Raw genomic sequence first — 12,125 nt, forward strand, 5'->3', positions numbered from 1 at the left:
GGCATAGTAGGTGTGATGGGGCACTTTCTAGAACATTGGAGTTATGATTTTGTTGTTTTTGCACCTGTCTTTAGGTTCTAATTTACCCTGTCAGATTAAGACAAAGAGACCTTGGGAAAAATAACCCCTGATCCTCTCCTTCAGAGATAGTGACATAAATTAAGATCCAGTAGTGGTTTTGGCAAATGAATGTCAATTTACTTAAAAAGGAAAGTGTTGCTTGAACTGTTTTTTGTTTTTCCAATTTTAGTTCTTTTGGTTCTTCTATATTGCAGTTTTTAACTGCTAATTTTAGTACACCATTTTCTGTAAGCCTGCAGTCTGTGATATTTTACGTTTATAGATTGCTGGTGGATTGGGGTTTGTGTGGGGACACTAGCTTATGTAATAAAGACTCTTGTGACCCTTGACATTGACACTGTCTGCAGGTTTCTCTGACCCTGGAAGGCAGAGCTTCTGAATCTCTAGTGTGCATCAGAATCACCTAGACCCCCCCAGTTTCTCATTCTGTAGATCTGGTGTGGGCCCAGAAAATTTGCATTTCTATCAAGTTCTCAGGTGAAGCTGACCTTGCTGTCCATCAACCTCACTTTGAGAACCACTTCTCAGAATGCTTCCTCTTGAATGCCATATCCCAAAACCCCTGTGACCCCAAGAATGTCACTAAGGTGACAGCAAGGTTGACACTTTACCATGATGTGTTACTATGTTTCCTATTGGCTTACCATGATAGTGATACATTTTTCCTTACTGATAGATAGCATGTTGATGTACTGAACTAAAGTAGAAGCAGAGTACCGGTGATAGCAAGGCTACCTTTTACCCACGTATCTATGAGAATTTAAGTGCAGCAAACGGGCCAGCTCCACACTGCTATTTAAGCAGTAACCTTCACCTTCTCAGTGTTACTCAAGTGGGTGCCCTTAAATCTTGTGAGATCATCTGTCAGGTGTTTGACTTGTGCAGACTAGCAAGAGTAAAAACAGTCCCTCATCCCTCTCCTGTGCCCTGTACCCCAGAACTAGGCACAAAAACTACAGTTCTATCTCACAAGCTGCAAGGATTTCAGGGCAGGGTCCTACTCTGAAAATGTGTGTTTTGCTGTAACTACATCAACTTGCTTTGGAAACATGTTTCTTTCCATCTAACCTTATTGCCCAAATAGTTTGGCACTGAGCCTCCTAACAAATGATCCGTCTGTTTAATTTTTTTGGTAACTATAATTTTTTTTTTCTTTTTGGCTTTTTGGATCCATTGGACTCGCATAGATTTTGTACAAAGAAAATGTGGGGAAAGGCACCCCAACCCCTGTCACTCCAGAGATGCAGAGAGTCAAACGCAATCAAGAGAACATTAGCTCGGTATTGTCTTGAGAAATGAAAGTGCTTTTAATTTTGCAAAGTAACCCCTGCCTTTTGACCTGCTCCTAACTCCATCCCAGGTTAAAAATAAAGCAAAATGCCAGTTTTTTAGAATCCCCTAAATGATATATTACACTTACCACTGCCATTAACTGTTTTTTTTTTAAGCTTTCTTCTTGAGAGCTGTCCTCACTAATGGTAATAGATTAAACCTGTGGAATTTTATCTCACAGGTGATATACAAAGAGAACCTGGGGAAAGCCACCCCCACACCCTTTACTCCTGAGATGGAAAGAGTCAAGCGCAATCAAGAACACTTTAGCTCGGTATTTCAGAGAGGTCAAAGGAAATGGTGACACTTTTAACAAGCCTGGCAAACATGGTTATACCACTAATTCATCTCACAGTTTTCCCCAAACCTTTATTTTTTAAAATTCTCCTTCACCCACTTAAAAACAACATACCAACCCCACCAGCTCAAGCTGATTTAATTCTTCATCTTTTGCTTTATACAATAACATTTTAATGGCTTTCTCTTCGTGAGGTGTTTCTTAGAGTGTGAAATAATTGAGCCATAACACTGGCTGGATGATGGTTTTCAGAATTGGGTTTCTGCTCTCTGATATGTGGATGCTCTCTCGGCCCCTCTAGGTACTGTACAAAGAGAATATGAGAAAAGCAACTCCGACACCAGTCACTCCAGAGATGGAGAGAGCTAAGCGCAACCAAGAAAATATTAGCTCGGTATTTTCTAGGACTAAAAAAGGAGTAGTGCAACTCACTTGTAAAATAACATTTTAACATCATAAAAAAGTGTCTTTCTCATTCAACTGAAAAACACACTAAAATGAAGAGAGAGATATGCAACATCCTGGAAAATAACATTTTAACCCCATAAAAATGTGCATTTTTTCATTCCACTGAAAATTCACACTAAAATTAACACAACTGTGCTTTTTAAATTCCAAATGATCATACTAAGGCATAACCAATTACTTGCCAATGTTTTCTCTTCTCTTTTACTTTACTCTGAGGTAGTTTTACATAACCAACTGTAACAAATTGACTTCCTAACATCCTTGATCTAGCCCTCCTCTGTTTCTAAGATATTTTATGAAACAGGTAATGCTCTGAAATGGATGCCTTCTCTGACTTTGTATTTGCTATTTGTCATGTCTGAGACTGATTTGTGTTAGCATATTGGTTTATAAAATCTGGACATACACCTTCAAAATATGATCACTTGTTTTAAAGGATAGTTCTTTCAAATGTCGGTATCACATTTAGCGCCAGATACCATCCCTTGCGCTGATGCTGGTGTGACAATTCCCAGAAAATTCAAGAGACCACTATTCCCCCCGCCTTACTTTCAAAATGACCCTTTGCCCCTTCTCCTCTGAAAATGAAAGTTACATGTTCAAAGTCAAAACCTTTTGTCTCCTAGTGCAAGCCCTGCCCATCCACCCTCAGGCTAGAACCATTATGCTGTCCATCACAGGACTTCCCTCCCCACCTCCTGTCACCTCCATCTGTTGGAAGGGTTTTGAGGCTTCAGAATTAGCATGGTAGGTACCATGACCTGTACTCATTCCTGATCTTTTCTCTGTCAGGTGCTCTATTCTGATAGCTTCCGGAAACAAATACAAGGCAAAGCTGCCTATGTCTTGGACACGCCAGAGATGAGACGGGTGAGGGAGACCCAACGCCACATCTCAACGGTAAGTTGGGAATCTCTCAGACTGGTGGGCCGCCTGTTGGAACATGTGAAAAAAGGAAATGATCACATCATCATATTTTCACCAAGTGAATACATGAAATTTCAGGTGAAATATCATGAAGACTTTGAAAAACACAAGGGTTGCTTCACACCAGTGGTGACGGATCCCATCACTGAACGAGTAAAGAAGAACACACAGGACTTCAGTGACATTAACTACCGAGGTATTCAGAGAAAAGTGGTAGAAATGGAGCAAAAGCGGAATGACCAGGATCAGGAAACTATTACAGGTAACTGGAGCCTAGGAGGGAAATCCACTTTAAGGGGGGTAGAAGAACTCAGGTGACTTTAGAGCAAAGCAAAGGACAGAGGACTTCAATCTGTTTTCATTAGGTGTGAAAGAAAACCCATATCCTTTCATCATTTGCAAAGCTCACATCTACTTTCTGCTTCATTCTCCTCTGAGGAGACAGCATGGCCAGAACTAAGCTAACTGGGTGCTATTCAATTGCTTTTGTTTATGTTCATGCCTTGGTACCCAAATTATCAGGGTTCATGGACATCTTTCCTGATCTTTAATCTCACTTTTAGGTTTACGTGTCTGGCGTACAAACCCTGGCTCAGTTTTTGACTATGATCCAGCAGAAGACAACATTCAATCCCGAAGCTTACACATGCTTAATGGTATGTTGCCATAAAAGGCTCACGACATAAATGTCACCTTTTACTAGGCTAGTGCCAATAGCTTTTAGGCTCGGAAGTCCCCCTTCTCCAGGGCTTACAATTTCTGGAGTTGCCCACTCAGCATAAAAATACCTCCTTGACTAGTGGGCCAAGCTCATTTTCTAGACAAGTTAAGTTAGGAAAAGATTGTTTCACTGATGCAGGGTAAGTCTCCTTCAGTTCCCATCGTTATTATTTTTTTTCCTAAAGAAAAAGAGGTAGTACATCTTTCTGTTGGAGAAATAATGGGGAAAAAAAAACCCCTAAAAAACCTGAACAAAGGGAAGAGAATGGATTTGAGCTTTAACAACTTTCTGAACTCTTTTGTATCAAGGGAGATTACCCATTCAACAAAACAGACCACACATGCCTTTATGCCTTCTATTCATATTAAAAGTAAAGTAGCATGTAATACCTGTCCTCAAAGGGTTTATACCCTAGTCTACGGATGAACAAAGACCATTAAATCAGTGGTTATACCCTGACATGAACAATTTAAAGGGTCTGCACACAGACTGTGGAAACACAGAGAAAGGCCATATAAATTAATTTGGAAGTTAATTTAATTTGGAAGGGAGGACTTTCTGGAAAAGATGAAAGGTAGAATTTGTGAACATTACTATCTGTTCATTTTGGTGAGCCAGGAAATGAGAAGGGTAGTGGGAAGAAGTAGTAGGACAGACTGGGAGCCTGGCTGTACCACAACTTGTAGGAATTAAAGTGAGGATCACCTTGTATCTAAGAGTTTTGAGGCTATAATACATGGAAATCTACTTAAAAACATACTTGATAATGAACAGAACCACTTGAGATTTGTTACCGTTAGGCATTACTGCTACAGAAATTTTAATCCCTGTCTCTCTCCCATCTTGCCTCCCCAGCACAAGCTCAGCGCCGGAGCAGGGAGCAGTCAAGATCCGCCAGCGCACTGAGCATCAGCGGTGGTGAGGAGAAGTCGGAGCATTCAGAAGCTGCCCGCCTCTCCACCTACAGTGACGGTGGCGTCTTCTTCTCTGCAACCTCAGCAGGTACAAGTGGCCTTGACATTGACAGCTGTGGCTGGCCAGCTCACTGGCAGTTACGCTAAAGAGATGCTCTGAGTAAAAACAAAACGCAAAACATCGGGATCCTTTCTTCGAATGAGAGAGCTAGCATTATAGAGAAGTTCATTAAATTTGCTATTTCATTTTCATTCCTCCTTTCTTGGAAACTATTCTTTTTAAATTAGCAGCTGAGAGGTGCTCTTTTCCCCTAAGTACAGATTAAATGATGTCACGTTAAATTATTTTCCCCCTTCCTTTCAGCTTACAAACATGCAAAAACCACAGAGCTCCCACAGCAACGATCATCTTCAGTTGCCACCCAGCAGACAACAGTATCCTCTATCCCATCTCATCCATCTACTGCTGGAGTAAGTAACAATAAAGAATTTAAGTCTTTTTTTTTTTTTTTGTCTTTTTGCCTTTTCTAGGGCTGCTCCCACGGCATATGGAGGTTCCCAGGCTAGGGGTCTAACCGGAGCTGTTGCTGCAGGCCTACACCACAGCCACAGCAACATGGGATCCAAGCCGAGTCTTCGACCTACACCACAGCTCACGACAACGCTGGATCCTTAACCCACTGAGCCAGGCCAGGGATGGAACCCCACAACCTCATGGTTCCTAGTTGGATTCGTTAACCACTGCGCCACGATGGGAACTACCTCTCATTTTTTGATATATGCAATGATGATAGGTATTGTGGGTTTTTAAAAAAATCAAATATTCTACTTTATATAATGTTCTTTTACCACAGAGCTCATGCTGTCAGTACTAAATATCAGAAAAGCTTCACTAGCAACTCAAAAGTACATTCAGTAATTGTACTATAAAGTACATTCTTTCTTCACATACATATGGTTTTATGAATATATTATAGTAGTTCCCCTTATCCTTGGTTTCCACTGTGGTTTCAGTTACTAGCAGTCGGCCACTGTCTGAAAATATTAAATGCAAAATTCCAAAAATGAATAATTCATGAAATTCAAATTGTGCATCAATCTGGGTAGTATAATGAAATTGCATGCTCCCTCTCCCATTTACCAGTGAATCATCCCTCTGTCCAGCATATCCACACTGCACACCCATTAGCCATTTAGTAGCCTTCTGTTGTCAGATTGACTCAAAGTATCATACTGTTTATTTTACTTAGTAATGATCTCAAAAGCATTAGAATAATGATGCTGGCAATTTGGATTTTCTCTTACTATGCCTAATTTATAAATTAAACTTTATCATAGGTACGTGCGTTATGTATAGGAAAAAACATATATGTAGGGTTCATCTCTCTCCATGGTTTCAGGAAAATACAGGGGTTCCAGAATATTTCCCATGGATAAGTGGGGACTATTGTAGTAATATACTATTAAGTTCATCATTTGAAGTATACAATTCCAATAAATCTCTAGTTTATTTACAGAGCTGTTCAGCTACCACCATAACCTAATTTTAGATTCATCACCCCCAAAAAACCTTTATACTCATCAGCAGTCACTCGCCATCCCAGTTCCCTCCAATCCTAGTCATCCACTAATGTACATCTCAAACGTATCGCCTATTTGGGACATGTCATACAAATGAAATCACACAGTATGTTGTCTTTTGTGACTGGCTTCTTAATGTTTGGAGGTTCAGGTTGTTTCAAATCTAGTATTTCCTTCTTTCCTGTATTCAATAGAAAATCTTCCGTGCCATGTACGACTATATGGCTGCTGATGCAGATGAGGTATCCTTCAGAGATGGAGACGCCATTGTAAATGTTCAAGCTATTGATGAAGGCTGGATGTATGGCACCGTGCAGAGGACCGGCAGGACCGGCATGCTCCCAGCCAACTATGTTGAAGCTATTTAGGCACTGCAAAGCCTCACGCCTGTCTACAGGACCTACCTGCCGTTGGTATTTCAGTTTAGATTCTCCACTATTCCCTGAGTTCTCAAGCTGCCTTGTGTTTTGTGTCAGTATAATTTATGGCTGTACCATCCCTTAATTTGTTTATATATGTACTCCTATATTTCATCAGTAAAAGAAATGTTAGTATCACTAACCAGTCCAAGTATTAAACTAGACTTGCTTCATTATCTTCTGGACTTGCACATAAAATTCAGAAACATTAAACCCCATAGGTTTATTATTTTTAAAAACTGCCATCAAATTTTCTCTTCGGCTTAAAAAAGTTTCTGCATTGTTATATTATTGCTGTATCAACTCTTATCATGAACATGTTTAACATTTCTAAAACAAGGGTTCTGAACATCCTAAACACATTTTTTAAAAATGGCAGATATTTACCCTTTCTTTGCTTTTACCGAACTGCTGTTGCTTTTATTTCTAATCCAATTCTGAAGTTATAAAGCTGATGGTAAGGTAGTAACTAATAAACTCTATAATTCTGCAACAAATACCACTGATGGAATGAGCATTATTTAAGTTTTAAGATCTACTACAAAAATTTCAACAAAGCAGGAGTTCCTGTTGTGGTGCAGCAGAAACGGATCTGACTAGGAACCGTGAGGGTGCAGGTTCAATCCCTGGCCTCGCTCAGTGGGATAAGGATCCGGTGTTGCCATAAACTCTGATGTAGGTCGAAGACAGCTCAGATCTGGCGTTGCTGTGGCTGAGGTGTAGGCCAGCAGCTTCAGCTCTGACTGGAACCCTAGCCTGGGAACCTCCGTATGCCGTAGGAGAGGCCCTAAAAAAACCAAACCAAACCAACCTAAAAAAAACCCTCCAAACTTCTACAAGGCAAATCACACTAGACTTCACTAAAAAAACAAACCCCAAACCCCCTTAAAAACATACAAGTGTAGTTTCTTAAAAATCTCTCCATGCTTGTGTTCATAAAGCTTCCCTTATGGTTTGGGTTATAAAGTTTTAGAAATAGTTGTGGGACCCAATCCTAACTTCAGGGAATCTGCCCTTGACTCTATCCAGTGGGCTGGCAGTTTATGGCAAAGGGAGGAGTGCCAATCAATCAAAAATGGCCTTATCATTAAAAAGCAAAATAGCTGTCCATGTTACTTTAGAGCTGTTAGTAATATAGTGATCCTTAAGCTTCTTAATGTGTACCTGAGACCCACAGCTAATACTCAGGAAGAGTGCGAAATGTGAAAATGAAGGCAGAGATTGGGGTGATGCTTCCACATGCCAAGAAAGCCAAAAATTGCCAGCAAACTACCAGAAGCTAGGGGAGAGGCATAAAAAGAGCCTCCCTCACAGTTCTTGGAAGAAACTAAACCTTGTTAATACCTATCTCAGACTTCTGACCCCCAGAACTAAGACAATAACTTTGTTATTTAACCCACTCAGCATGTCACAGAAAACAGTATCTTTCAATGCTATTAAGTCTGTTTCACTTTTTTTTTTCTTATTTGGGCAAAATAAAGAAAAGCAAAAATAAACAAATGGGACCTAATCCAACATATAAGCTTTTACATAGTGAAGGAAACCATCAACAAAACTAAAAGACAACCTTGGGATGGGAGAAAATATTTGCAAGAAGCAACCAAGAAATTAATCTCCAAAATATACAAACTCACTCAGCTCATCATCAAAAAGACAATGCAATCAAGAAATGGGCAAAAGAGCTAAATAGACATTTCTCCAAAAAAGACATATAATGACCAATAGGCACATGGAAAAATGCTCATTGTTGCTAATTATTAGAAAAATTTAAATCAAAACTACAATGAGATATCACTTCACTGTGGTCAGAATGGCCATCAACAAAGTCTACAACTAATAAATGCTGGAGAGGGTATGGAAAAAAGGGAACCCTTGTGCACTGTTGGTGAGAATATAAATTGCTGCAGCCAGTACAGAGAGTATGGCGGTTCTTCGAAAAACTAAAAACAGCAGTTCCTGCTATGGTGCAATGGAATGGGCAGCATCTCTGCAGCACCAGGACACAAATTCAATCCCAGACCAGCAGTGGGTTAAAGGATCTGACATTGCCACAGCTGCAGTGTAGGTTGCAACTGCGGCTTGGATCTGATCCCTGGCCTTGGGAACTCGATATGCCATGCGGTGGCCAAAAAAGAAATGAGAGAAAACACTAAAAATAGAACTACCAGCAATCCCACTTTTGATATACATCTGCAAAAGACACCTAATTCAAAAAGATATTTGTACTCCGATGTTCATTGCAGCACTATAGTCAAGGGATAGAAACAACTCATATGCCTAACACCAGATGATTAGTTTAAGATGTGATAGACACATACACACACACACACACAAATTACTCAGCCATAAAAATGAAACACTGCCTGTTGGCAGAGCCTCCTTGCCTGCCCGCTTGCATTTCTCACAAACATCCTATCTTAATAAATCTATTTCTTGCCTATCACTTTTTCTCTTGCTGAATTCATTCTGTGTGGAGGCATGAAGAACCTGAACCTCAGAAAGTCTAGACACCAGGACTGTGATGTGCACGCACACAAGGGAAACAAAAGTGCCATAACCCAGCTGGGGACCCCTTCCTATCTCCTGTGTTCAGCTGCTCCCTCTTTTCACCCAGTGTCAACAGACCACAGAATTCAGCACCTTCTCAGCGTCCCCAAAACGGATGCATCCACAACAGCAAGGAATAACAGAAACATTACTTAAGATTTCAAATCAGAACCAAGGAAGGGTATCTACAGCCTACACTCACAGAAAACAATTCTTTTTTGGCCACACCCCTGGCATGTGGAAATTCCCCAGCCAAGGATTGAACCTGCACCAGTCACATGAAGATTAGAGGGGTCCCAGGCTGAGCAACTGTAATCTGCTCCCTGTGGGCAGAACTTCAAGATAAAAGCTGCATCATTCTTGGATAAAAGATCATCTATTTCTCTTTCTTGAGCTCAAGGAGACCTCCAGTACCACACACTTGTAGAAAGGTTCCTCTGGGTCAGAAAAGGAGGGGCACCAGATCACAGTACATCCTATCAACTTCCCAGAGGCCCTAGAGCTAAAATAATCCTGAGGGGAGGGCCTGGAGTCAGGACAAAGCCTGACAAATCAAGTTGATTGGCCAGAGGAAGCCCCGAAGGACTGCCCCCCATAGGAGTGACTTAAAGGACCTCCAAAGCACATGTTGCTTTCTTTCTTTCTCTTCCTCTATCCCTTTCCACCCTCCCCCACAACCTGTGCCTGTGTTTTTCCCACACCTATCCTCTCTCTTAACTGCCTCACTTAAAAAAATCCTTTTGTAGCAACAGGGATGGACCTAGAAAATACCATACTAAGCTAGAGATAAATATGTGATATCACTTATATATGAACTTAAATAATAAATATACAAGAGAAATTCACAGGTATAGAAAACAAACTTAAGGTTACCAAAGGTGAAAGGGAGGAGGAGGGATATATTAGAAGCATGGGATAATAGGTACTACTATACCTAAGATAAATAAGCAGCAAAGACTTACTGTGTAATACAAGGAACAATATCCAGTATTTGTAATAACCTGTAAAGGAAAATAGGCTGAAAAAAATCTATATAACTGAACCACCTTGCTGTACACCTGAAATTTAGCACAATATAGTAAATCAACCACAATTCAACGGGGGGTAAAAGTAAGGATTTAGAGGTGTGTGGACCCCCCCCCCCAAAATGTGAATAAAGATGCTCTATAGTTCAAAACAGACCACAAAAGAAGGCAAGAGTATCTGGTTAGTGTGATTGTGGAGGACTACGAAGTTCACTGTAGGTTGGTATTTGGATTATGCTATTATTCATTTCAGGAAACCTCACTAACACAAAACAATTAAAAAAATCAAAAACCAAAGAAAAACAAGTACCAAAATTGTTTTTTTTTATTTTATTTCAGATTAAAGTGCATTTCTTTAAAAATGTTTCAATATCCAGTTTCAATTGGCAAGCTGATAACAGTTAACTCTCAATAGATCATGAAAGTTTTACTTTGGATCAGACAGATTCTCCTTCCCTCAACCCAGTCATAATGAACCTGAAAACACAATTTTAGTATAGGTCTACCTGCTTCAACCACTGTATAAAGCATTACACTAACAAATCCGACTGCACCCTTATCTACTAGTGCAGCTGAGGAATGAACAGGTATTTCTGTGAAGTTGCAGCTTAAACATTTGACTTATCAAATATAAATACTTTCTGAATGTAAAACTAAGCTCTCCTAGAGTTTATCAAGTGATGAAAACAGAAATGTTATAGGGCTAACACATGACTGATTTGGCTCCTTTCAGTCCTTTTCTAAGTGCGTATTAGTCAAGTCTATCCACAGGAGGTAGTGTGTAGATTGAAAGCAACTGATTACTCACCAACACAGAAAGCAAACTCCCCAAACCCCCAATTGTTTTCACAGGTGTGATTTAACCAATTAGTGCCAGACATCTTTCCTTCACATATCAGGTCCCTTAATATCCACGGCAAACACATTTTAAGAAAAACCTAAATAAAGGGCAATAGAAATTTTAAAAAGTCAAAATCCCTATTCTGTCAGCCAGAAGTAATCAACAAAACTATCCCTTATGATAAAGACTGACACACAATATGTAAAAGCCAGACAGCAGTAAATATGTTTGGCATCACAGGCCACAGAATTTCAGACTACTTAATTCTGCCACTGTGGCAGAAAAGCAGCCAAATATGTAAATAAGCATGGCTGTGTCTCAGTAAAACCTTATGAACAATAAAATCTTATATATTTTCATATGTCACAAAATACTATTCTTCTTTTGATACCCTGAATCATTTAGAAAATGCAAAAACCATTCTTAGCTCATTAGATGTATAAACAGGTAGCAGGCTAGTCTTTCAACACTTGCTCGTTAAAAACTTTACTAGGTTAAGATTGCCATCTTTCATTTCCCCTACTTAAATTGATTAATTCCACTTTTCTATTAGAAAATTTCCATTCCAAAAAAATTTATTGATACCTGTTAACCATTCAATTAAATGTCAAAATAGCTATTATACTACATCCCATTTTCAGTTCTGACACTATTTTGAAAGTGAACTTTCTAGTTATGTGCAGTTCATCCATTTAAGAAATAAAGTCTTTTGTTGGAAATTATTTACTGATGGGGGTATTAAATAATAAGGTATTTTAAAATAATTACCCAAGGGAAGTATTAACATTATGGTATTGTTATGTATAGAACAACTTTCTGCGGCCACTGTCTGCCAGCCATTTTCAAATATATATGCAACTATTTATCTCTATACTTAATGGCCTAATTGTTTTATTACTATTTCAGCTCAATCTGTCTTTCCCTTTCTCTTTATCATTTGGCAGTGCATCAATTTCCCTATCTCTTTATTA

The 12,125-nt window shown here is 39.5% G+C and overlaps 1 protein-coding gene across 22 annotated transcripts in view; it reads left to right on the top strand.

Annotated features, from left to right (window-relative positions):
• Window positions 1-7,238, top strand: part of NEB (nebulin) — a 220,175-nt gene extending 212,937 nt beyond the window's left edge. For 13 of the 22 annotated variants that reach the window (XM_047771926.1, XM_047771932.1, XM_047771933.1 and 10 more), the window contains 9 exons: window positions 1,269-1,361; window positions 1,595-1,687; window positions 2,013-2,105; window positions 2,972-3,079; window positions 3,185-3,368; window positions 3,670-3,762; window positions 4,683-4,829; window positions 5,106-5,212; window positions 6,517-7,238. In XM_047771926.1, coding sequence (XP_047627882.1) covers window positions 1,269-1,361; window positions 1,595-1,687; window positions 2,013-2,105; window positions 2,972-3,079; window positions 3,185-3,368; window positions 3,670-3,762; window positions 4,683-4,829; window positions 5,106-5,212; window positions 6,517-6,690 — 1,092 coding nt within the window. In that variant the 3' untranslated portion in view covers window positions 6,691-7,238. The remainder of the gene's footprint in view (window positions 1-1,268; window positions 1,362-1,594; window positions 1,688-2,012; window positions 2,106-2,971; window positions 3,080-3,184; window positions 3,369-3,669; window positions 3,763-4,682; window positions 4,830-5,105; window positions 5,213-6,516) is intronic. The other 9 variants (XM_047771945.1, XM_047771947.1, XM_047771936.1 and 6 more) reach the window with 4 other exon arrangements.
• The last annotated feature ends 4,887 nt before the right edge of the window (window positions 7,239-12,125 follow it).

Source organism: Phacochoerus africanus, chromosome 3 (assembly GCF_016906955.1).
Source record: "Phacochoerus africanus isolate WHEZ1 chromosome 3, ROS_Pafr_v1, whole genome shotgun sequence".
Classification (NCBI taxonomy): domain Eukaryota; kingdom Metazoa; phylum Chordata; class Mammalia; order Artiodactyla; family Suidae; genus Phacochoerus; species Phacochoerus africanus.